Consider the following 27,571-nt stretch of genomic DNA (forward strand, 5'->3'; position numbering starts at 1 on the left):
TGATTAGAAAGATTCACAAAGTATCAGTCTGATGACATCTCACAGCTTCCCAAGTAAAAGTATAGACATGACCAAGATAGGTTTTTGCCATCTAAAACAAAACCTCACACAATGTTTATTTCAGACTGACATCTGGAAAGTATTTGGTCATCTTATTATCAGGGGAAGGGAATTAAACTATCAATATAAGCCATTTTACAATAACCACTTTAATTACAGTTTGTATGCTCCTATATCAACAGGAATTTTACTGTGGATTTTGTGGAAGTGGGTTTTTTCCCCCCCTCTAGTTTTCAGTCTCAGCAAATAATGATCTTGGGTATTATGCTACATTGTAGTCTAAAGTATGATATTTTATCAAGCTGTTCAATACCGTTTCCTCTTTTGCATGAATAACCCACTCCCCGTGAACAACCAGTGAAAGCACAATTGTGAATGGACACGTGTCCTCTACTTATTTCGTGCTTTAGCTATGGTGCATAAATTCCAGATGCAGCTTCACGAAGGACATCTCACCCAACACAAGAATGGCAGTGCCAGGAGCTGCGAGCGCAGCCAGTATCCCTCCTCCTCCTCCTCCTCTTCACCCACACTGCCAAGCAATTAAAGATTCAGCTGAACATATATGCAGTCTGATTTTCTAACGTTTGGTGCTAAATGAAACAAACAGGAACTCGAGGTCTGCTCAGCAGAATTACTAAATTCAGACTCAGTTGAGTTATCGCAGCCTAGAAAGCGAGTGCAAACCAGCTGAGCACTGGTTAACTCATTCTGGTGACCATGGGCTGAAGCTCTTAGCTTTTGGGCGAAGTAAAGGGAAGGATGTTTGGTGAAATCTCTGAGTTCAGTTTTACACGGCAGCTGAAGGAATGACTCCCTCTTTCCTTTAAACACTCATGTTGGTTTTGCTAGACCATTTTGCTGCGCGTGGTGAGCTGGCTGAGAAGCCAGCACCGGAGCAGATCAGGGGTGATAAAGGCAACAAGGCAGAGAGAAGGACCAGTTGGCAAGAAGAGAAGGTGGCAGAAAAGGAAGGAGGAACCCCTTTGCAGTGGCTGTTGAGAGCACATTAAACAATTTTTGGTGCAGCTCAACTGAGAGATAGTAACCCGCTAAGCCACAGTAACAAAGTTACATGTCCAAGACCTTTGTAAGAGCTTGAGAAATTGTCCTTGCCAAAAAATTAGACTTGTAAAAAGTAAGATGCTACGGACTACTGTGATACAATTCCTCTCGTGTCAGATATTCTTATTCCAGCTTAAAATGTTTTTTCTAATTTATGTTATGATGAGTGTTTATAAAGTAGGAAGTTACAGTAGAGTAGCTTAATTATACTGCTATTAATAGAAAAAGCACTGCTGAGGACAAGGCATGCTGTCTGTAATATCAGACTTGTATCACTGAAGAGTTCCAAAATCTGTTTAGGTACTTACTGGTGATTCCCTCGACATTCTCAACATTTCAGCTAGCTCTTCTTGGCTCTAACTTTTCCCCTTACGCAAAGAAAAAGTAGTTGCACATTACATAGTGCAGGTATCTGTGGTGGGGAGAATTTCAACAACAGTAGGCCAGTTTTCTGCTCTTCCTATGAGTGAACCGAAGTTTTCAGACAATTTTGTTGCATGTCTTCCACTGAGGACTCCTCAATATAGTGAGTTAATCTCACTATAAAGCTACCAGCACTAAACTTATTTAAATTTATCTCTCTGGTTAGAAAACATCCCTAGGGCTTTAACAGACTCCCTCACTCAAACTTAAGAACAAGATCTGAGGATAGGAAACATGTTCAATTTTCCTAAAAGCATAATAAAAGAACCCTTCAAAGCATGTTCTGTAACTGTAATTTGTCTTTTCCAAACACAAGCTTTTCTTACCAAACAGAATAAATGCATAAAAACGCACTTTCATTGGGCTTGCCTATACCAGATTTAATGCCTATACTACACCAACCATTCTCATTGCCAGCCCATTACAAAAAGTGGCTTATTCTTTTGTTTCAGACTCAGAGCATATATTCACCTATCTTCACCACACACTTAAATAAATCAATGAATTGTCATGGGTATCATTTAAAAGGGCAGGGGGAAGATTTAACGTCCTTTTTAAAGCCTCTGTTTTCAAATAATTTTTTCCTTCTTATCGGGTAATTTTTAAGATACTACTTTTAAAGTGTAGTCACTGCAAAAGTGTACTTTTGTCTAACCCAGTGTCAAACACTGAGGTCCCTACTGATAGAGCAATTTAACATTTTCCTGGGGAAAAAATAGTTAATTTTTGAACCATCAACATTCCAGGCATTTTGCCCATTCCCATCCTTGCATAACAAGTGCTGAGGAACTTGCATTCCACACTCGAGTAGGTGGTATCAAATGACTGGTTTCCTAGGTAGACAGACTGACTTGCTGCTTATTTCAATATTCAAAAATTTTGAACAGCAATGAATATAACAGCTCTTGTTAAGCAGAAAAGCAGGAGGGGCATGAATGGGATGACAAAGGTTTAACCTGTTCAAAGGTTTAATCTTAAATAAATAACAAATTGAAATAGCAAACTTGCTCTGAATTGGCCATATTGATACAGCTTAAAATGATGATTTTCCATGAGAACACAGACATAGTATGAGGAGGCTGGAAAACAGGACAACAAATAAATTAAAGCACATCAGCCAAATTACATCATAGGAAAGAAAAAAAAGTATTTTCAGAATTCACAGCATGCCTGCATCATTACATTTCCACATAAGTGTTCCCTAGACAAAATAGCGCAACCCATGCTATCATTAGAAATACCTGGGAAAACTAAAAGATTCTGTTAGTGTGCAGAACCTCTTTTCAAAAGTGCTATTTGAACTCAATAAAATAAGCTACCCAGCTCAAGAGCATTTCAGTATGTAAGAGTTTATTTATTAAAACACAGCACAGGAACTGAGACTAAAGTAGAAATCACATTTTTTGTGGGATGAAATACCTGATTTATGTGTATTACAGATTAACTCCTTGTTTAAACCATTATTCAGATTACAAACACAACAGGTGTTACGGGGAAGAAATACTCTGAAGGAATCAAAAAGGGAAAAGTGAAGGGAACCATAAATCTGGTATTTTCTAGTCCACTAACTTACTAATTCTTCTAACCTATTTTCTTTTACATCTCCAAGCTTATTTTAAAAAACAAAATAAAATAAAATAAAACCTACATTTCACTGCATAATCTTTTGGGTGACATATCGGACTACTCTGCTGCTGCGGCCTTTGTTACCTGACAAATGGGAACATTGGTTGGGATAAAAAAAAGACCGTTATGATTTGGGGAATGACGGCTAAGTTCACACAAAGAGAGGAAGAGATCATTGGCAGAAATCAGTCTAGCTCACTTTTTTTTTTTCTGGAAAGTGTTTATGATTAGAGACTAACCCAATTCTCTGCTGCTTCAGATAACAGGGAATTTCTGCCACACGCAACACCCAGAAAAAGTGGTTATAACACTGAGGACACATGATGAAGGCTATAAAAACTGGGTAATTTCTGGTATTTGTGGTCCAACTAGAAAATGGATTATAGTTTACAACAAAGAGAGGAAGGCTGGGGAATGGGGAAGAAAGAAATGGAAAGAACAAGAAGTTGGGGAACAAAGCCAAATGCTCACAAAATTTCTCCACTGTGTCTACTTTGGCTGCTCCTGCAAGTATATGCCACTGTGGCTTTGGCGGACAACGAAAGTATGCGCTTTAGAATATCCAGCCTTTTGGCAGCCTGCTTTAGTAACAAGGAGACCTTAAATTGGCTTAAGACCTTGAAACCTTTCGAGTCCATTGGCACTTTGTAGGTAAAATTAGATATTCACCTTCAAAGCAAAATTGCAAATCCTGCTAAAAACAATGGAGGAAAGGAACTAGTGTTTCCTCAATTCACAAGTAAACTCTCATAATAAAAGAATTCAAAGACAGCTTAAGAGTATGGCTCAGTTTTCTTTATAATACAAATAGAAAAGCAGTTTTATGCTTAAAAAAAAGACACTGGGAGATCTAGGTTTAACTGACATGCCTGACAGATATTTACGGGATACCAAATTACTTCATCACTGAATCAGATTTTCAGATTAGTTTAGCAAAATAAAGCATACAAATCCCCTGAATTTCACTAGGAATGGGACAACTGCTTGCCTACACCCAATGAATTTTAACAGCAAAATGCTTGACTATTCTGTTATATCAGTATTGAAATATTTCTATCAATATCCAGCATACATTTTGTCAATATAAGTAAATACTGCACTGATAACTTCTGCCTTTGCCAGTGTCTTTACAAGCACAAGTGAACATTGATTTGAGTAATGAAACAAGTTTGCAGCAAAATAACTATTTAATAACTTAATTAGAAAGAAAGAAGTACCATTCTGAAATGGAATATGGAAATATTAAGCCTAGCTGAGAAGGAGGCTTTTTCAGGACTAAAATAATCTGTTGACAATCAATGTAAGATTTAAACACCTGAACTGAAAAATAATACCTTTAAGTTCAAAACCACAGAAAGTACAAACACATTACTACTTTCGGTCCAAATTAGATAAGCTGGTTGAGAATGCTTGGCTGTTTTAGTTCATTAAAGTCAGTTGCCATCAGACTGTATTAAAAAAAAAATCACAGTTCACAAACCCTCTTATCGGAGGGATCATTTTTCATCTATTGATTAATACATTTCACTAGATACAAGGCACTGCAGCAATGAAAACTCAGGACAACTTGCCAGAACACTTTATGTAGCCATTCAACTAAACCATACAAATTAGATTTATCAAAAAAAAACTTTTTGCTTTTGAGTTCTCTTTCTATGAAACAGTCTATTCAGAAAATGCTCTAGGGGAAGAGTTTCTAGTGTGCAAATGCTTTCATGAGAGGTGGTCTCACTGAAATAGCAACTGAAACCAAAAACGGTATTTTTCCAGGCAGCTTGGAGTTGTCTGCTCAAAAAAACCTGTCCTCCCTCCCTCCTGTTTCTCTGGAGGCCACACTGACAGATCTGAGAGAAAAGATTTCATGGAAATAAAGTACAGTCTATTTTAAAATAATGGAAGGAAAGGAGAAGAGTACAGAAGAGAGCTGATTTAACATCTTTTCAGCATGATTGGTGAGTTAAAAAGCACAGTTTACATGCCTTCTCCCAGAATACCGCATTTAATACAGAATAAAAAATGTCTTCCCATGCATTTTAAAGATGTCGAAACTCTTAGCTCGTGAGGATCTGAAGATCCTCATGGGAAAAATTAAAATGCAAATTATCTAACTTCCTTCCAGTGGGAAACTAAAGAAAAAAAAGCTTTGTGAATGTCTTAATTTATGCAAAGGCCAAACCACTCAGTACTGTAACGGAGAGATTTTTGAAAGAGGAACTAAAATCAGATTATCTTCTAAAAGGAAGGAGAGAGATTATGAAAGAATCAGCCAACCTTTCTACTGTCACTGGGTCTCATCTCCCTAGTTCAAGATAGCTCTTTTGGAAATCTCAGTATTGTATTTCGTTTCTAAGCTACCATACACAGAGAAGGTGTTTTATTTTTTTAAAAGTTCTTTACTACATAAGGCAATTATTCCACTCCTATCTAAAGCTGTATTATCTTCTGGATATTCACAAGAGTCTGGTTAAAATGCAACATACTGCATTTCATCTTGGGGGTTTTTTCTTGCTTTCCTTTAAGGGAAGAGACACATACTCCTCCTACAGTATATTTTAAGTCTTCCATTAAAACTTGTGTTCCTTTTAGAAGTAAACAAGACAGTGCGTCCACTGTTGCTGCACTTATTCACTATGTACTTTCACATTCCATTTGAAAAGCAAGTAGGCATAATAGAGTGCTTTACAGTTGTGATATACTCTAGCATTTTAATTTTCTGCTCTGTAGATTTTAACTCCATCACAGCACATTCCGTCACCCACACTGTGCACTAACAGTAGATATTTCACCAGCCAAGGGAGAACGAACACAAAGATATTTAGTAGAGACAAAAGCTCTACAGAAATGCCAGCAAGCTAAGGGGAAGGAATGCATGATAAATGAAGAATGCAACCACAGAGATAACTGGTAGGGGCAATGAGCTTTGTGCAGTTCCACTCAAAAGTTGAAAGCTGATTACTTCCGTGCAACGTACTGGGCAAAATAAGGCTACTATTTTAAAGCAACTAACATGCTTTTGCTAAATAACAGACCATTGTCAGAGTGCTATCCCCAGACAGAAAAGTTATCCTTACTGCAATTACTATTCTCTATTTGAAAAGTTAGTTACCTTGGTTTTCTACACTCAATTAACATCAAAACCCAGCTTACTTCTGATGCTCAGAAATCCTGCATTCCATGCATAAACAAACGTTCAGCATTTCCAGCTGAGAAATGCCTCTGCTATTTAAAACAAAGCAAAACAAAACAACAAAAAAAAGCCTTTATCTTTTCCCTGCACCAACCCACAAAAAAGAGTTGTTTTGAAAAAGGCACAGAAAAGATGTATCAGAAAATTTAATTAAACATATCATACAATCTTTACAGCACTAATAGCTCTGCTAAGTTAAATAGTACAAAACTAATTCTATCTTTCCTCCTTCATCAATTGTCAGATGTCCCTAAATTATCACTGCCATGGATTATGTATGTAATCAAACAGCACTTCTGGTTTGCCTGTTTTCTCCTCAATTAGGTAACTTTTATTAGGTAACAGTGGCAGGTATCTATCCATGCAGCATTTTCAGAAGTTGGCTGATCCAATACAGACTTTCATTCCTGCTGCAAATCCCGGAGAAATTTAGCTGCATCTACAACATGCTTGTACCAAGTTCTTTTTTTTTTTTTTTTTCTTTTTTAAGCCTGTATTGTATCCAAATGACTTCGTGAATTTTCCAAGAATGACAAAAGGGCAACTTCCTTATAAAGCTTCTAATCCTTGTCAAGACATATGACAGCATTATGGTTTCCCTCAAAGAAAAGGTCACCAAAGCAGTACTTGGTTTTCTTTAAACCTTGTTCTGAGATATGTCAAAAACTGAAAAAATAGATAAAACTGAAAAAAAGAAAAGCCTAGCTTGAAAAAGACAGCATGAAAAAGTAAGGTATTCAAAGTTAACTATAACAGGATCTTCTAAGCATCAGTCAATTTCAGTAAGACACCATTCTATTAGCACATATTAAAATAATCTAAAATGCATGGAATTACTGTGTTCAAGTTGTCATCTATACCTATACTATTGTCTTGAACATGTGGCAAACAGTTTGAAAGTAGTGAAGTTATAAGAAGGGCCTGCTAATCTATACTTGTAGGTAATATTTTTAAATAATGCTAAATCAGAAGAATTTACCTTTACAAAGCTTTAAAAACCCTGCAAAATAACATTCACAAAAGAAATAATTTACTATGAGAAGTGATTAGCCTGAAAAAGACAGTGAAGAACTAACCTATTTCAAGTTAATTTGTTTTTAAAAAAAATTTGTCCAAGATTTTTTCCATCTCAAGTTTTATTTTTATATGCTCTTTTGCTCAGCTATGAACATTTTCACTTATCTCAAGTAACTTTTTATTCTTTCTTCATATCGCATTTACAACTTCAATATACTGAATCTGGAAATTAGGTATGCAAAACTGTGAATATACTGTCAGAGCCAGACAAATATAAGCCCAATGTAAAGATTGTTTATATTGAGGTTTGAGAAGAAGAAAAAAACTTGTTAAGCTGCAATTACACTACTGCAATTTTGTGTTTATACAAGTGTAGAACAGGGCTGACATTTGGCTTTATCTCTGCAAACAAATATAATAATCTTATGATAAAGTCATACGTTTACCTAAGCTTTTACTATCTCTGAACTACTTAACAGTAAGCACATTAATCTTCTTAAACATATTTCAACTACAGGCTAGTTCCAGTTCCACTTTGAAAACTTTAATCACAAATATAAAAATAAAAGCCATCAAATTTAAGTATTCTTACCTTTTCTTGGCCTCTTCATATTGCCAGTTCAATCTTACTTTGTCTACAAGTCTTGTTTTATCATCAAAGCCAAACTTTTGCAGAGTTGAAGAGCAAGAACAAGGAAAAAAAGGGGAAGGGGTAAGAAACAAGATTTTAAAAAATATTTTCACAAGGAAGAAAGGGTTAAGTCAGTCTCCCTGCTAGCCTCACTAAAAAATTGTCAATGTTTTAAGTAATAACACAATCAAAATCCATTTTATGCTTTGGAGAGATAAAATTCATCTTTTGCAAAAAAATATGAAAAATAAATAACTAGCCCTTTCAATAAATTATAATCCTGGAAACTAACAGTTAGCAAGCAGAATTACTGACGATTGGTTGAAGCTTTCCAACTTAATCCAAGTTTAAAATAAAAAGAATGTAATTTTAATAAAATATTTTATCACTTGATATATTTTTTTCATTAAAAAATTATTAAATGTAATTCAGACTACATTGCCATTACACTGAAGTGTTACCCAGCACTTAGTTCACTGGTGTATTTTAAACACTAATCCAAAACTATCATATGATTTTTGAACCAGTCAGAGAATACACATTTATGTTACAACTCCTATAGTATATAGTTTGGTTTCTACAGCAGCTTCTCTCCATCTCAGAGCATCAGCAGTTCCCCTCTTCAGAAGTTTGTGTATGGCCTAATAGTTACAGCTCAAGCCCTGACCTAAATGCATTTCCTGTTAAACTACTAGTTTTGCTCTCTTCACCATCATGTTTCAAAAAAGCATCTCTTTTACTCACATTCCTCTATTAATAATTAAGAAAAATAATTTCATTTCGTAGATGAGGGGAGTTGATGAAAGGATATCATCTACCTTGACTTCAGCAAGACTTTCAACAGTGTCTCCCATAACATCCTTACAGATCAGCTGATGAGAAGACAGTGAGGTGGATTGAAAACCAGCTGAACAACAAAGCTCAGAGGGCTGATCAGTGCTGCAAAGTCTAGTTGGAGGCCAGTAACTAACAGTGTCCCCCAGGAGTCAATGCTGGGTGCAATTCTGTTCAAGTTATTCACCAGTGACATGGATGATGGGACTAGGAGTGCTCTCAGCAAGTTTGCTGATGATGTAAAACTGGGGGCAGTGGCTGATATACCAGACAGTTGTGACACTCTTCAGAAGGACCTTGACAGGCTGGAGAGATGTGGAGAGAGGAACCACATCAAGTTCAACACAGAAAGGAGCCCACTCCTGTACCTGGGGAGGAATAACTCCATGCACCAGGACATCTGGGCAGCAGGTTTGAGCAGAAGACCCTGGGGGTCCCGCTGGACAGCAAGGTGAACATGGGCTAGCAACGCACCCTTGTGACAAAGAGGGCTCATAATGTCATGGGCTGCATTAGGCAGAGCGTTTCCAGCAGGTCAAGGGAGGTGATCCTTCTCCTCTACTCAGCCCTGATGAGGTCACATCTGGAGTACTGTGCCCAGGTCTGGGCTCCCCAATACAAGAGAGACATGGAGCTACTGGAGCAAATCTTGCAATTCACAGGGTCACAAAGGTGATTAAGAGACTGGCATACAAGAAAGGCTGCAAGCTAGGGCTGTTTAGCATGGAGAAGGCTCATGGGGGATTTAATTAATGGGTATATATATATGATGGGAGGGTGTGAAAAAGACAGAGCCAGACTCTTCTCAGTAGTGTCCTGTGACAAGAGGTGAGGCCATGGGCACACACTGAAACATAAAGTTCCATCTGAATCTAGGGAAAGCCTCCATCCCTGAAGATCATCCCGGTTTGGACAGGGTCCTGAGCAACCTGCTCTAGGTGACCCTGCTTGAGCATCTAGATCATGATAAGCACGAGACCATTTCCAGAGGTCCCTTACAACCTCCACCATTTTGTGATTTTATGTTTATATTGCTTAGATTTTCCTAACAAAAACACCTTTACATGATAAACAGCTTTCACATTATATTYGGTCTTGGATGATATTTAATTTGTATCCTGAATAAGATACCACGATTGTATATTTGCATCCACTTTCCATCCAAAAAATGATGCCCAAAAGCACCAGCTATCTGACACACTGGGAGAAAGCCTAGCATGTTAGCTAAGTTTTCTCAGATGCTTTAGGAATGCCTTCTTCTTTAAAACACAAATTTCTTCTTCTTCAGAGGCTCTCTCAAATCTTCCAACTTGACAAGTCGTAAGACAACACTAGAGTAGCAGAAGGATGGTAAAAGCCTATGATGAACATTAAAGTTACACAGCTCAACAGAGTTTCTTAAATGTATCTGAAATAACTCCCAAACTATAGTACTACTGAACTACTTGTATAAAAGTATGACAGACTAGATCAGAAATTCCAGTAGTTATTAAAGAAAATATTTTGGAACTTTAACAAATACTCCCCTTGTCTTGGACAGAGGAAAGGAATAGACATCTATCTTAAATCTTTGATGTGCATCAAAGAGGATGACACTCATAATAAAAAAATAATAAAAAAAAATCATTACTACCATTAACAGCTCCAGTGACTGCACAATCAGGTCTCTACTGCAACTTTGAATGGAGTAGAGTATTTTTGTCCTTTCTGCATTGTTGCAAATATCGCTAAGTCTGAGAACTGGTGACAAGAACGTAACAGGTCTGTGGGCACCTCTGCAAGGACTGATACTCAGAAATGAACCTGCAGTCACCACAGTGATGACAAGGGAAGTGCTGTGTCAGGCTGGCAGAATCCAGGAGCTAATTCTGCCTGTCACTAATCTGCGAGCACAAAGTCACAAAGCCCCTGAGCCATTCTCAAGCATCAGAATCACGAAGCACAGCACTCATGAACATTGTTCCCAAGCTTTGGAAACAGTAAGTCACACGTTCCCCACCACCAATATTTGGCTATGGCAGAACAGAACATTCAACACATCTTAAATTAAAGCACAAAATAATGATGCATCACTGTAGTACACAGGCAGTGTATTTCCTACAGCAAGTGCCTCGCATTGGGACACATACCTCTCCAGTGATGTCAGTCTGAGAACAAGCATCGCAGTGTTGTTGAGGTAAACAGGAGTCGCTGAGTGAACTAGAATTGTGCTGGAGGTCCTGCAGGGAATCTGTAATACAACAGCTATTCCTGAATCCATCTGTTAACTTGGCCAGGCTCTACAAGAAAACAGATATATTAAAAAAAAAAAAAAAAAAAAGGTAAGAAAATCTGATTTTCTTTGTGTTATTCTTGTATTATTAGAAAACTAAAAGATGGGAATTATTCTGCTTAGGAATATGACAGGCATCTTGCATAGAAACAATTATTTACATAAAATAAAATCATCACGGTGTTACTAACATGTAGAAGCTTTGCTTTTAAATAAATCTGCCCTTTTAGAAAGTGCTTCTGATAGTAAACATCAGCCTTTTTTCTTAATCATTTCTTTTGGAGCTACAGAAGTTTAGCTTTTGTATAGCTTACAGACAATTCTCTAAATCTAGCAGCTGACAACTTTCAGGTTAGTTGATAGTAAAGACAAATGTAATTCACCTGTCCTTTTGCCATTTTTGCACATTTTGCATTCCTTAGCCACTACTGTTATCACATCCAAGTAGATGAATACCTTGTATTGATTGTATTTTTATAACAACTGATTTCACCCTTGTGCTCCCTTATCCAAGGTTCACATAGCTAGAGATATTTTATACTTTGGGTTAAGCAAGGGACATCTCCAAGACGTTTAAAGAATGACACAAACTGTGAGTGAAGCAGAGACTTCAAGCAGCTTTTAAGGAGAGAATGGAGTAAGACAGAACCACAAGAAAACAACAAAACCTTGTTTGACAATAAGAGCTTGGCTGATAGGCTCTTGAAATTCCTTTAAAAATCCCTCTAAAAATATAGAATTATTTTTATCAGAATTATTTTCTGTGTATTTTCTATTTTTCAAAGATGTAAATAATTACAGTTAATTAAGTATTTGTGACACAACAAGTTTGCAGTCTGTCATTTATGGCTGAGATGCTACGCATTCTGCACTGAGAGAACATTTTTTAAAAAACTGTTTAAAGAATATAATTAAATTCTGCCTCTACTGCCTGAAAGACATAGGATCAAATTCTCTAAGAAGAATTCATCAGAAATTTGAAGAGCTACATCAATTCACTGATCATAACCTAATCAAGCCATTTGATTCTAAAAATATGCAAAAAAACTCAAAACTGMTTACTTCAAGGGTCTGAATACAGAAGCAGAGACTAGTTTTAAGCACTCAAAATTGAGACTGCTGGCCCTCAGGAATTGCAGTGGCTGATGATAACTGACGACCTGCAACAAGCTCTAGTTATTCTACATACCCAATCACCAGGCTATTTCTCAGTCTTCAAAGAGCAGACCAAAAATCAGAGATGGTATCTCTTCTTACAACTATGGAGTCAAGAAGGTGAAYTCTCACAGCAGCAATTGGTCACTGCTCACAAGAACTGCAAGAGGACCTTAGAGATGATGGTGGAATCTGGTTGCAGAGCCTAGGAAGCCTCCTCAGACACTGCTACAGGCCTGAAACCAGTCATTTACAGCAGCTTGCTCTGGTGGCCTACCTTCCCACCATATACTGGTCCTTCCTTCTTAGTATCTGCCTACATCAGGGAGGAAAAAGAGGGAAAATACCTTTCCTGGCATTTCAGCAGGGGCGAGCTTTAGGCACAGACAAAGCTGACTCCAGTGGCTAGCTGAGGGCCTCCTGGCTGAGGCATGGTCACCCATGGTCACCATGCATTTGGTGCATCAAGGGTGCAGGATGAAGGAGCAAGCAACCTCCCTGGGCCCAGGAGTGAGGGGCCTGCGCTCCACTTCACCTGCTGGCCCTCAYCAGCCAGCGTGCGCTGTCTTCTTCCTACTGGGGAAAGTGGGAAGACACACAGGCACATGCTATGCACAGGAGAGAACGTGGCCGCTCCCTGCTCAGCTCCGTCTACTGACATTACAAGGTCTCAGTGAGGCTCGAGCTTGCGCTTAGCAATAGCGGCGACAGAGGAAAGCGCAGAGCAATGTCAAACACGCAGGCAGCAGGCCAAGGCTGTCACCATTCACCTCCGGAGAGCTCCATCTGCCTCGGGTCCCAGAGAAATCCAATTCTTCTGCTACCTCCAAAGTGAATTGTGCAATCCTGCTCTCAAGCACATGTGAATTGGTTTGTTTTCAGTCTCAAGAAAACAAAATCCACTTTCACACACTGCCGAGAAGTCCCTAGCTAGTGCCCCTTTATCCTTGGAAGATTTGTTGGCAAAACAAACGGCTCTACTCAAGAAGAGTAAAATGAGAAACTGAGCATCTTTCACTTTATGAAGCTTGAAAATTAGAGAGTCCGATCCAGTATTCTTCCTCAAAACTCACTGGAAATCCTCCAGTCTTGTCAGCTGTAYGGAGGATCAAGATGGATTCCTAATGGATCTATGACATGGAAATAATCTTTCATTTCTAATCCTAATACTAAAACATCAAATGTCTAATATGGCTTTCCCAAGAAAGCAGAGCCCACTGATATGAGAAAAACCTGAGGACTGAGAAAGTCTGAGATTTCATGCAAGCAAGCTATGTCCCATCTGGCACCTTTGGCTAGCACGTATAATGCTATAAGCATATGTAACAGCAAAGATCTTGATGCTASAATTTAACATCTAAACTTCTACCTGTGTTTCAGCTACTTCATAYACAACTACTATACTCCTGACAACCTCCAGCATCTCCCTGGAAGGTGAAGGACTACCTGGCTGCTGGCCAGGSTTTCCGTCTGGGCACAGTTGCTGCACCCTGGATGCCACCTACAGAATTACCTAGCATTTGGCTGATGGCAGTCAATGAGAAGCACCACAGCAACTTGCAACTATTGCACAGGTGACTGTACTCAAGGGTAAGTACATATGGTTTGAGTCCTAGTTGGACCAGTGAGAACAGAGCCTCCCTCTAGCAATCATAACACAAGAAACTACAGCCTGAATTAGCACACAATTTACATAAGAATCAGCTAGGAATTAGATTCACCCGAGCCGTATGGGAAAATCTATCTTTCGTCTGGGGTTTATGGCATCTGGGGTTTATGGACTGTTTATGGACAATCTGGTAACAACTTCAAAACCAATCTTACATATTGATCTGAAGTTCCAGGCAAAGTAGCCCGGATCTATCCAAAAAGAGAGAAATGAGTACTGTCAGTTAGTCATTAACCTGTTGCTATCTCTGATTTGGGACCTCTCTGCCACATACAGAGATCCTATTTAATGAGTTATCCTGTTCAAAGGGAAAAAAAAAAACAGAAAATATCTCCAAAACTAAGGATGAAGTTTTTAAAGAATATGTACATACTGGAACAGACAAAAAAGCACAAAAAGGATGAGGAAAAAAGAGAGAGAGAGAGAGAGAGAGAGAGAGAGAGAGAGGATGCTGCTTTCAAGGACCTAACCACGCACTCAATTACTCAATCTTATATAAAAAGGTTTGACCACTTTTTTTTGGAGCAGGGACACTGCCTATTTGGCATTATTTGTAACCACAGCACCCGGTTTAAGTCTGACTACCCTTTCCTTCCCTTGTCAGCCTTCTCTCCCACACAACACAATCCAATTATCATATTTCTATGACAACTACAATTTTTCCAAGCACCTACACAAGACTGAGTCACTTCTGTTATGTTTAGTTCTTTGCTACACTGGCCAAGATATAAATTAAGAAATAGTAAGAAATTTTCTACTTCCTTTCTCTGAAATAAAATCCCAGCTGTTTACACAATACTTCCAGCTCTTCTATAAATTCAGCTGTCAGGAAAAAAAAAGAAAGTTTTCCCAAGAAARTTTGTCATACCAACAACACTTTTAAAATGTAGCCCTTTCAAGGACAAATCAATTTCAAAATTGACAGAACAGCAAATAAGCAAGTTCTGAAATCAGCAGGGAAATATCTAAAAGACTTTTACTTGTTCAACAATACTAAATAGATAAATAGATCCATAACAACAATAATTAATAATACTAAAAATAAAAAGGCAAAGCACAAATAACCTTGAGAGGGCATTCAAATCTTTTTTTTTTTTTTTTTTTTTTTTTTTGGTCACAGATTCAAAATTACCAGGCACAAAGCTGGATATTTTAACAGAGCAAAAGAAATGTAAGTTGGCTGAAGTACGTAATTGTGACAACTCCAGCTCTTTTAAACTACATCATTTAGTTCCTTCAGYTGCATCAGAATTTGGGGTATCAGTTTGTACTCCAGCCATGCACAGAGCAGTTATTTCCCAGACTCTCCTGGACTACATATCTACTAGCATTTGTCTGCTATCACAATAGATCAGTGTTAGCTACAAAAATGGTATCTTCCAGACCACTATTTCCTGGATGTCAAACAGATCCATTAACAACGAMCACAACACTTTTATCTTATATGACCTCCACATTCTGGCATTGCCAGAATGTAACATCCATGATGCATAGCTTGATCCTAGACTTGTACGACTTCAACACTGTATTTAAAAAGATTGTAACTGTAGTTAAAGTTGGTTTAACAGATGCAATTTTCATGGCATCTCAAGGTTTTCAGCTGGATATAGTGCCACTGAAGACTGAAAATGTAAGGAAATGGGGAAGAAAAAAAACAAACTGGTGGAAGAATCCAAATGAGGCCAGTCGCTAAGCTACTCTGAGATCTCAAAGACAAGTCTGTAAATTACCAGATAGTTTCCTAAAACATGCGTCACTGCATCCATGAAGAATTGCCTTTCTAATCATTTCTTGCTAGCTAGGCAAGTGGAAGACTGAGAACCATTTTAAAACTTGGCCAACAGAAAATATCAAGTATGTTAAAAATTACCAAAGCAGAAACTTTTAGTAGTAACTTAAATGTTCTGTCTACTTGAACAAGGATTTGTGGTCTGTCAGCTGACCTCTGGATTATACTTTGGAGATTGAACAATTGTACAACTATGGAAATTCATTATATGTAGATTACAAGCTACCCACATTGTTTAACAATAAATAGAAGTTACCAAGAAAACACTACTGCTGAGAAAAAGGAAAAACATGTTTGAACGGCAGTATTAATTTAGTAGGATCCCAAAACTTAGGCAACCAAGATGATGTCTTTTGCCATACAGCAATTTCAACACTGAGAAATTAGAGTTATCCTTGTCATCCTTCTGTATCTGCAGCTCATTTGGGGAAGTCTAGCCTGCAGCCCTGCTGTGACTACGGCTCACGGCTCTTTGATTGAGCTCCGGTCCTGTTAACAATGTAGACGCAGCAACAGACTACTTGGAGCAGGATGCAGAATCTCAAAAACTGGATCACCACTCGGGCACCTCTCTCTCCTTAATCTTCATGCTCAAATTCAAAAACTGATTTAGAACTTGCATGGTGGAGTCTACACTCATTGTATTTATTGTATTTAACCCTCTTTTGAGAAGACATTTGAAATTAAGTTGTGTTTAAATTAATTTGTGTCTGGATATGGATACTTAGGAGGAGAGTTTGAGGCAGAAAAGGAGACCTATCAAAATAGGAGGAGGGAATATCAAATGACAGTGATGTAGAGCTACAGTGTTTTCTGCACMTCTCATGAGATTCAGTTAAGTTATTCAGCTCAGTACAACACTGCACAACCCCTAGCAGCTGCTGAAGGGGAGAAGTATCAAGAGATTCTACATCAGCAGGAGTAAAAGATTTCCTGTACAGTTTTATGAGAGCTTATAAAAGGAAAAGCATATACTTACAAACTGATAAACATTTTAGCATATGATCATCTCAGTCCTACTTCATTTTACAGAACACAAGAAGACATTAAAAGCAAATATTGTAAAATTGATGAAAGACTTTTTTCTTTTTTTTTTTTTTTAATACAGCATAATTACTCTGTAAAAGATTTTGATACAATTAGCAGCAGTGGAAAACAATGTTCAAAAAGATATCTATCCCAAAGTACAGAGAGTATGTTATCTAGGACAAAAATATAAAAGGCACCTCAAGTCTTCAGTTCACATATAGACAACTACTACATAGTTCTGAAATAACTACTGCTGGCAACTGTCAAATAGAAAAATCAATCAGGCCATCTACTTGCTTACTTAAACTTGATAACCCCAATGCAATCACAAACAAGAAAATAGAGGGAAAATGTRGGCTGATGCACTTTAGCAGCTATTTGCTCTGTAGAATATTTCTTACCTGCATAAGGTCCTGCCTTTCTTTTTCACCTGTGCATATAGCTTTCTTTATAGTTCGAAGCTCACTCATTATAGCCTGTGCTTCATCTAGTCTGTAATTTGTATGAGCACTTGACATCTTACGATCAATCCTGTTGGAAAAATTAAGACAAGTTCAAGAATTTTTGCAGAGGTAAAAAGAAGCAGGAAATTTAAARACGTCTTGTTTATTCATGTACCACTTTATTTCCAGAACTAAAACAACATTCTACTTTTAATTAGCACAGCATTCAGTGTCCAAAACACTCCAAAGACCCTAAGACAACAATAAACAAAGCAATGCAATAACCTACTCAGGTTCTTCAAAACCAACACATTCCCTGGTTTTAATGTGCCAGTACAGAGCTTACTTAGTATCTGTGGGTTATTTWATGTAATAAAAATAAAGTTAACCTAAAACTAGCCTACACAATACTACCTCAAAAGATAAAGACATTTGCCATCACATTTCCTATGCAGCATTATGTGTTGCAACAAGTCTTCCAGGACTTTTGTCTGGTCTTGTTTGAGAAGTTTCKGCTGAAGACATTTCATTTTCTCAGAAAGCAATTTTTAAGGTCTAACTTGTATTGTAAAGACTTCTTGGTCATTACATAGTTTATAAGAGCATCTATGAAGAATTTTTTCTAGAAAATTTCATCTTCCCACAGCAAGGCACTTTACATGGGACCATCTCAGAGCTTTCAAATTCAAACAYAGCAAGGAGTCACAGCCATTGAGGCTACCCACTACATCAGGCCAAAGTACTACTATTGTTTCCATTTCCGTATCAAAATCTTTCTCATCTTAAGTGGGACACCCATTTAAAGAGTCCATCTTAACCACTCCAAAATCAAGCATCTTCAGCAACTGCTGAACCATCAGGTCTTTTTTTTAAACATTCCAACAATTTGCGGTAGTAAATGTCAACAGATTGGTACCCAAAAAACTATGTCACTGTATCACCTTCATAATTTTTTTCATTTGCAGATAAAGAATAAGATTAGAGCCTATTGTATCTTCTAGAAGAACCATTTGGATTTATAATAAATTACTAGTGGAATTAACAGGCTACTTACAGCAAATAGTGAAAACTGTCCTAAATTCCTGGTAAAATAGGCAAATMACAATTTCTTTTATGTTAGAGTAACAGAGAAAGTCGTATACCAAAAAAAGGTGATACTATGCTCCCTATAGCAATTCTAAAATTCTAAGAAAGAACATTGGTTATAGCATAATTAAAGATAACACGTGTGTCAGTCATTATAGAGAACATCAATCTATAAAAAGATGCAACAAGAGAAGTTATGGAATATAAATATGGTAAGAACACTCAACACTATAATACTGAAAACAACTGGAAGTTTGAAGGTAGATATAATAGTAAGCTAAGAGCATCAATAAGAAAAAGGGAAAAATAAAATACAGCTATTCTTGGTGTAGAAAAGAGCAAGTTGTAATGAAAAATACAGATTTCCCATAACATTTCTTTCACATTCCATATATATGATTAGGCAGAAACCTAACAGGGGAAAAAAAATGAACAGCCAGGTTAAAAAGAGAGCAACTAGAAAAGCACTGATTACAAAATTATGTTTACATATGCTATCTTCTAAAACTACCACAAATCTGTTCAAGATTATCTCTAAAAGTTTACCAAAGAAGCCCTTGCACTGTAGTCCAAGGAAGGAGATAAATCATGAAAACTACAAACTGGCCAATAATATTCTGAAAACACTAAAATATGATACCAGGAATGTAAGCGCATTCACAGCTTAAACTACACAAACAAAAACTTTTTTGTCCTCTTCACTCAGCATGGTCTGCCAGTGAAACAGAACCAGTAAAATTCCATTTGCAGCAGACTACTTACATTAAAATTAAAATATTAAAATAATAAAAATAAAAACTAATAYGCCTTTAATGAAACTCCTGTGGTTTTATTGTGCATTTCAAAATACCTAGGAGGAACTGTAGGCTGGGTTTCTACAGTTTCAGTTTGTTTGTTTTTTCCTGACAGCTCCTGCTTTGGGAGACAACATAAAGCAAGTCAGAAKCTCAGCCTACTGCTTCAACACAAGCCTCTCTATGTTGCATTWAAAAAAGTATATATATATAGTATTTTTGTTTCTAGAACCACAAAGGACCTAAAGATCACATGGGCTAAAATTTTCATCATTTTTAAAGATGATTACTTGAGTTTTCACTSATTTTTACTGCTGGGTCAAAATTCTGAAAAGATAACAGAAAAGCACAGTAAAACAACCAATCCAATTCACTAGAAGTTTAGAAACAGAGACAATATGTGGTTTTATCTGAAGGTCACATTAATGTTAAGAACATAGCTTCCACCCAAATATTAGACCAGAAAGTGCCGCCTACACAACTGTTCATTATACTGTTTGCCAGATACAAGGTGGCATTTCAGGAAAAGGAAATTATTTAATTTCAACCAGATTTTTGTCCAGTTACCCRCATATTCATGTTCCTGGACGTCACACTGGTGTTAAACAAATATCAATTCATAAGTTGAAGTAAAGAGTCAGAAAAGTTTCTACTGCCAGCAATATTTGACTTTAAGTCAGTACTGCTGTCAGTCCAAACTGACCTAAGCATCTGACATAATTAGTAATAATTTATTGTCCATGAAATTCTTTCTTCCTTTCATTAAGTTCTAGCTTTGAAAGCCACAAAGTTAAGAAGAATCTCCCATTTATTAATAGAAAATAGCAGGATGCAGAGAGAGATTAGACCTTTATATGAATAGAAAGGACTGTCAAGTGACACAAAAAAAGATGAATAACGTATGTATTTTCTGCGGAAGATGTTTCCTGGACAGGCAGGCTCCAAACACACTTACAGTAGTTTTGACCCTGTATGGCAGTTTCCGCGTTCCTCCATCTTCTCCCATGTGCTCTCAAACATTTAAGGCTCCCTTCCCTCCCTTGCTAACAAAGCCTGAGCGGGTAGTTCAGTTTTTTGTTAGGTCTCACATCCTCTCAACTAGACTGTACTTAGAGTTTGCTTCGCCGCTCCCGAATCCCCCCCTCTCCTGACTTCCCTTTGCTTTCGCGCTGCTCTCACAGCCAACTGGCCACGCTTCCTTTCCCTTCGCCTTCTTCCCCCCAAACCCCTGCCGGCGAGCAAGAGGCTCACCGAGAGCGCAGGCGAGAAGGAACCGCTCCTCGCTCTCCGTCCCCGCAGGCTCCTCTCGCTCCAGGAGACGCTCACCCGCGGCCCCCCGAGGCCTCCGGACGGCCACGGGATCGGCCGCGCGTCGGGGCCGCGGCACCGCGCGAGGCGGCACCCTTGTGGGCGCCGACGGCTGAGCTCCCCGAAGCCTCCGGCGGGCAAAGCCAGAGCAGACTCTTCATGGGCTTTATYGCACGTCTGCCAAATTTGGAGGACGCTGTAGAAAATACGACTTTGACAAAAACCCGCAGCACTACCAAATTTGAAATTCTGACCGTTTCGGAGTTGGAGAGCTATTAAAAACACTCGGTCCTCCCCTCGCTCCAAAGAAACCCATTTGTCTGTATTTTTTTTTCCTCAAAGATGGCTAAGCCCTTTTACTAAAATTAAAAGAACAGAAAACAAAACACAGTCCAAGGCAGACACTGCATGTGGAAAATTTCAATRCAAAAGATTTACATTTAGCAAGGTGTAAGAATCTGACAGCACCGTAAAATAATGGAAATACTGAGCAATCTAACCATCCTCAAAGCAAAATCTGTCTCTTGTCTGAGGACTAGACCCAGGAGAGGTCGAACACCAAGCTGCATGGCAGCAACCTGCCTGCTCATCGTACTAGTCTGTTCAGACTAGACAAATACACAGCCAAAGGTAAAGCCCGAAGTGTGACAACTCCTCATATTGGTTTTGGCAGATATTTGAAATAAAGCGAAGAACGGCTTGAACAGGCTTTGAAACGGCTGAACAGGACCCATGCCATTTTCAATTTGGCAGTTCCTCGAAAATTGCAGTCGATAAATAATTTCGACAAAGGACAAGAAAGAAGAAATTACGCAGACCAAAAAATTTAGAGACGGTAACAAAGGGGAGAATGCCCCAGACGTGAGAATCTTCAGGCAAACTGGAACACTTGTTTTAGGGAAGGAGCAATACTCTTGCTTTGTGGACAGACAGACAGAAAGTCWAATACTTCAGCTTGGGTATTTGACTTGAGTGACCCTCTTCCCCCCGAGAAATAAGGGGGCTGGTGGGAGAATGCCCAGGGACAACCCAGAGCAAAATGAGGCTTTCCCTCTGCTGGCTGCCAAAGCCTGTTCCTCTCGGCCGACTACACAAGGAGCCTGCAGAAACTCCCCTCCTCGCTTCTCAGGCAGTGCAAGTACTCTCCAAACTGGCTCACTTCCGACTACAGGCAAAATATTTGGAAGAAAGCGCACAGTTTACCAGAAAGGCAACTAAAAAAATACTAAAAAAAGGAATAGCAATTCTCTGGCTCACAACTCAAACAGTCACTACAGAGAGYAGAGCTCAGCAAGACACAAATACTAACAAAAAAAAAAACCCACTGCAATACTGGATAATGCACTGGCAAAACRTATCACTAGCTTCAACAAACAGTGAATGTCATCCAGTACAGCAACAGGACAGAGTGATTGTAGCAACAACAGCAACAAACAGCACTGAAACACAGAATTATTATGCCTGAAATCTCTAAACTTAGAGTAACCACCGCCCAATCAGACACACAGGGCTCACTTTAACATAACTCTCTTAAAAGTCTCTCCTATACCCCCATTTTTTAGTACGGGCAAATTGACCAGGGCTAAAGTCCAAGACAAATATTTATATTCACAATTATTTGTGGAYTTTATTTTTCAGCAAGTTGCACTACTTAGCTGGACTATCTTAAATTAATTATATTAATTAAAATGATCTGAAGTTTTAAATGGCCTTCAAGTACTTTCATTTTCCTATGCAAGTGGTTAGCTCTTGACTAAAACAATTGAACTTACCCTTAAATAACCCCCAAAACAGGTAGAAAGGGACACAAAGGAAGTAGAAAAGGGAGCAAATGGTGCATCTTAATCATATTAATTTCTTTAATTGAGTAAGAATGTAAGAGAAAATCACTTTTGTTCTGTTACTGCTTACTAAGTTAGACTACTATCTTCAGATAGATAACTATATTTAAAATATTTGCTCTTTCAATACACTGAACACTTTATATTGTAAATCTTCAATTAATATCATACTTTCTCAACTACCCTGTATCTAACTGTGATTTGTGTAGTCAATGAAAATATATTTATACCTGAGAATGATTACCTTTTGTCTACCAATAAACTATTTTGGTCCAGCAAATGTTTTTCTTCTTAAACTTTGAAAATACATTATAAAACAAAACAACCTTACTATATTTAAAATGAATTGACACCAAATGCATAGGATATTCCCGCTCCTTTAAAAAAAAAAAAAATCCAAGTATCTTCCTTTATCTGGTTTTGTTAATGTAATGCTATATTTAGTTAATTCAAAGTTGGAAAATAAAGCAAATAAAAAACTTAATTGCTCTGGAGTTCCTGGAATTTTGCCAGGATGCCTCACAGGAAATGGCGTGCCCGTGCTTTGTCGCATCAATGCAATAAGGCTTCAAAATATTCTCAGAGATACTGTGCTTATCCTGCAAAAGGCACTAGACAGGCAACAGCTCCAGCATCTTCAGGAAATGCCTGTGTTAGGCACTTTGTTTGCATGGATGCTAGAGAAACGGCCAAGATTTCTAGATACAGGGCCGCACATTCAAGGCAAATGCAAGAGTTGTTGAACATATGGTCTAGCCTCCGAGCTTATTCGACAGTTCAAGAGCTCACAACAACCTACGTCTACCTGCCATCCTTACTACCACCTGRCAACGTCTGCCTCTATCACACCGTGCTTCCAGTGTGGTCTATTACGTGTGTAGATGACTGTGCAGGGCATAGGTGGGAGTTTGGGCACCAGCTGTCTAGTAGCTTTGAGAGTAGCGGCAAGTTGCCCTGAGCTACCTTTCCTCCCAAGGAGGAGCCAGGAGTCACATCTACGTGCAGTCTTTCTGCATACAGGCAATAAATCACAGAGCATCAGACCTACTGTGCATGCAAAAACCAGCCACGTGGTGCAGAAGCAGAAGGCCATGAGGTTAAAGGAGAAAGTGGTGCTGTGGTGTCCTGCTGCCCTCCCAGGAGAAATACTCTGCCCAGCCAGGACGCCTAGGTACACAGAAACCTAGGTTCACAGAAGAATTACTTTACTGCAAGGCAGTTCCCAGCTGTGCTCCAGATACTGGATATCTTCAGAAAAAAAGTTTGGGAAATATTTTAAAAATTTTATTCTACATAATTTCCAGGCAGAGTAAATGGATCTATGGAATCATCATTCCAACTATGTCCAATCCTGCTTCTACCATTTCACACTGTTCTCAACTTGCAGCGCTATCATAGCTGAAGCTCTAAAGCAAAGCAATTAAAAGACGTTTCAACCTTTTTTTTAAAAAAATATTTAACTAGGAAAGTCATTCCAAGAAGAATAAAGGAAAGAAAAAAAAATCATCTTCCCACAAATCCTTAACTTACTCTTGCAGAGTTTCCACTCCTTTTTCCTTGTATTGGAGCTCTTGCTTCATCTGTGCCAGTTCTCGTTTTAGCCTAGAAAGCTAAATATAACAAAATAGTTTAAAGTAATAATATATAACAAACTTTCATTAAAAATACCATTCAAATACAAAACCTTAAATTAATTGGATTATTTTGAAAATTGTAAGTGATAATCTAAGTATTTTTTTCCTTTGCTTTAAAACTTGAGTTAARATAACAAAACACTTTCTGTGATATCACAAGATCTAGTAAAAAAGAAATGGTCACATCATTCAGCTTTCAAAGATACTTTTGAAGTATCATGTTCTTCATCTGTTCTATTGCTTCTCTATCTCCAATAGCTTATGCTAACAGCTAGTAAACTTCAATCCATATGGTTTTTCTTCTCCACTTGTAGCAGACAGACACCTCTCAACTGTCTTGCACTCTTCAGTCAGCTTAAAAAAAAAAAGAATACTCAATACTGTTTTTCAATTTGGAAAAAATTAAATCACTGGCAATACAAATGGCTTTATTCCAGCCTGATTTCCTACATTTTTTGTATTATCTATCCCTCCCTCTATTCCACCCCACTTAACCTTGAACGAACTAGTCAACATAAATCCAAAGTAACAAAAGAGCAATGTATGTTTGTATACAAATATATGTATGTATGTGTATATACAAATATGTGTGTGTGTGTGTGTGTGTATGTATGTATATGTGTATGCATATTTGTGATTTTATGAAAACAGTCACCTGGGTAGGTTCGGCATAGCCTTAAAACAGAACATTGAGCACTACGAATGCTCCGCAAAAAAACAGCTTCTTACTTTCTGAAAGTGATAGATAACCTGTAGATAACAGAGTAATCGAGGAGGAAAAAGGGACTAGAGTTGAACRGAGGAAACAAAGGTGTTGCAGTCTGGGGCTATGGGACATAAGGCATAACTGAGAGTCCCAAGATGGGATCTCGATGGRTAATTTACTGTGGAAGTGGTAAATCAACACAGAAGACAAGGCTATGAGGGAATGGGAAACCAGGCTGCCTCAGCTGCACTGCCATTTCTAATTCTTCRTATTATTACACTGTCACAAGTGTAAAGTAGAACTTAATCAATGCTGGTCACTTCAAATTACCCAAATGATTGTCCATGTCGTGATAAAAAAAGTCCTCCAGTTATTCACTGCAGTGGCCCCAAAATCCTGTCCATGTCCAGGATAATTTTAAATATTAAGTTTCACTATCCTAAAATTCTCCTTTTAATACAGTATTATTTTTTCCATATCTGTAACAGACTGTTGATGGCAAATTTATCTTTGCATTGCTGCTTTAGTTTTGTGAAATACGTGTTTCAGTCTGGTAATAATAACAATTTATGCAGTCAGTGTGTATTGCCACAGCCRGAGGGGGCAAAGCAGGACGGGGAAAGAAAAGCACTCTTTCCTCAGGCTAGCAGATTGAGGAATTCTCTAAAACTTACCCAGAACACTCTCAACTTCCACACATACACCAACAAATGACAAGAGAACTACTGCTGTTTCTGCCTCAGCCCTCCTCTCCGCAAAAGACCAGGAAAAGAAATCCCTAGTGGTACATGCAGCTGGGTGCCACAGGCTGGGATTAACTTGGTCAGCTTCCACCCTGACGGCGAGGGGCTTCACTCACAGCAGCTGACGGGCTCCGAACCCGGACGGCCGCAGCCCGCCCCTTCCTCCCCTCTCCTCGGCACCCATYGCGCTGCCTGCTTCCTTACTCGCTCAGCTCCCGACATCAGCTAACATTTTGCAGCCCCGGAGTAAATCAAAAATACTGTGAGCGATGTGTTCCTGATGGCTGGGGTGTACCTGCTGAACGGGGTATTTGGGCTAATATGGCTATGCTGATTCCAGACAGTTCAAAGTACAAGCAGACCTCATGGACCCACAAAGCACCCAAAACCATCCAAGCACAGCAGGAAGCATGCAGAAACTACATAATCCCAGAAATTCCTATATTCTCACCAATTCTTTCAACACTCACTAAAAGTGGTATAAAAAAATGCACCACTAGTATCAGGCACACAAACACTCTATATYATACATTTTGTTATTATTATCTGCAACAATTCACTGCACATGCACACATTCAGTTGAACAGGTTATCCTATGCACTTCGAGGATTATTTTGCTGAAAGACACAGGAACAGAGAGAAAGAGTCTTATAAATGAAGATGCTGTTTATTTTCTTTAAATATTATTTCAGTAAATAAGGTTTATTTTCTTGTTTAGAATATGCTGACGTTCATAGTATGTAAAACAAGCAAACACTAGTCAGCATGTAGTAAACATATACAGATAGAATAAATGCCTTTGAGGGGTGGAGAGCAGGATTTATTTTCAGAGGCACTCATGTGAAAAAGTGGTCACTACAACAAAAACAGAACACTACCCTGCAAAGATAAGTATTTTCATTTATTTTGCGATTTGAGTGCCTGGCATGTTAACCCCCATCTTATTCATTAATAAAAAGAAACATGCAACTTAGAAATAGGTTATAGAGCTTAGCGCTATAAACTTTTTATAGCTGTTGACAGCTACAACATCAACTGGTTATAAACAAACGTGAAAACCTTTACTCTTTGCTAAAGCAGCATGTGACAAATGCAAGAAGTCAACTGTGTTTCCTTCTTCAGACAAAGAGTAACAAAAGCATGGCTCTAATCAAAAAAATGATTTTATAAAAACAGCACTTTTATCACAGCTTCATTCTATATTTGTATTTAGAATTGCCTATCACTATAAGAATGCCTGCAGAGTTTTTTTGCATTCCCTATGGAACAGCTCTGGACAAATTAGTTAAAAAGTGCTATTTGGCTAGTGCCTCTTCTGTATTGTTAACTGACTTCCAAAGGGCCAAGTCCAGAGCTCCAGCTACATCCATGAAACCCCACTGAAATGGGTAAATGGAAAAATATGAAGACAGTGGGATTAAACTGCAGTTAAACAAGAAAGAATTTGGCTGAAGAGTACTTACTACTTGTGGCAGTTTGCATAACGTAAGGAATTTTTGGAAACTGACTGAGTTTACCTCTCAGATATGCATGGCAAAAATCTTTACATTTGTAACATGGAAAAAGCATTACTTTGCAAGTCAAAGAAATGYAATAAATATAGACTCTTTTTAATGGAACAACAATTCAGAGTAGAAAAGCGGATTTTTTTTAGTTTTCTTAGGTTTTTCTTTCAAAAATGCAGGCAACAYCCAATGTAAATACTAAGGGAAAGTAAAAGCACACAGCCCCCCTCTATTCCCCCTCTGCAATTTATATTTTTACAAAATTTTTTAAAAAATTACTTACTCTGTCACGACGGCTGGCTATTTCTGCTTTAATCTGATATGGGTCATACTTGGTATTTGTTGAAAATCCAGAGAATGCTAAACAGATGGAAAAGAATATTTTATATTATTATTTTCTTCTTTAACACATTTGTTAAGATGTGGCACTATTTAACAGACCATTGCATTCATTCTTTGCACTATAAGTCACAGTTTTAAAATAATCCCCTATGCTGAAGTGCAACCGAAGAATTATCTTTGGTCTGCCTGAAAAAAAACTTTTRTCCTGAACAAAAAAATAGAAAGTGTGTATAGCAGCACTACATACTGCTTAAAAGCAACTAGCTTTCATGAAAGGACAGTGGCATTTACTGACGCATGTAATTTGTGTAACTAACGATTGCTAATTGCTTTCTAAGTACATTGACACAATGGTATGAGAGGGACTAAAGTAACAAAACTATTGTCAGAACAAACTTCTGTCAGCCAAAGA

The 27,571-nt window shown here is 38.1% G+C and overlaps 1 protein-coding gene across 1 annotated transcript in view; it reads right to left on the reverse strand.

Moving 5' to 3' along the window:
• Positions 1–27,571, reverse strand: part of WWC3 (WWC family member 3) — a 66,158-nt gene that overhangs the window by 32,187 nt on the left and 6,400 nt on the right. The window contains exons 3-7 of the mRNA XM_085321540.1: positions 27,101–27,177; positions 23,760–23,839; positions 17,159–17,288; positions 10,973–11,122; positions 7,971–8,044 (exon numbers count right to left, since the gene is read on the reverse strand). Coding sequence (XP_085177666.1) covers positions 7,971–8,044; positions 10,973–11,122; positions 17,159–17,288; positions 23,760–23,839; positions 27,101–27,177 — 511 coding nt within the window. The remainder of the gene's footprint in view (positions 1–7,970; positions 8,045–10,972; positions 11,123–17,158; positions 17,289–23,759; positions 23,840–27,100; positions 27,178–27,571) is intronic.

Source organism: Rhea americana, unplaced genomic scaffold (genome assembly GCF_003343005.1).
Source record: "Rhea americana isolate MKP2758 unplaced genomic scaffold, rheAme1 scaffold_7, whole genome shotgun sequence".
Lineage (NCBI taxonomy): Eukaryota > Metazoa > Chordata > Aves > Rheiformes > Rheidae > Rhea > Rhea americana.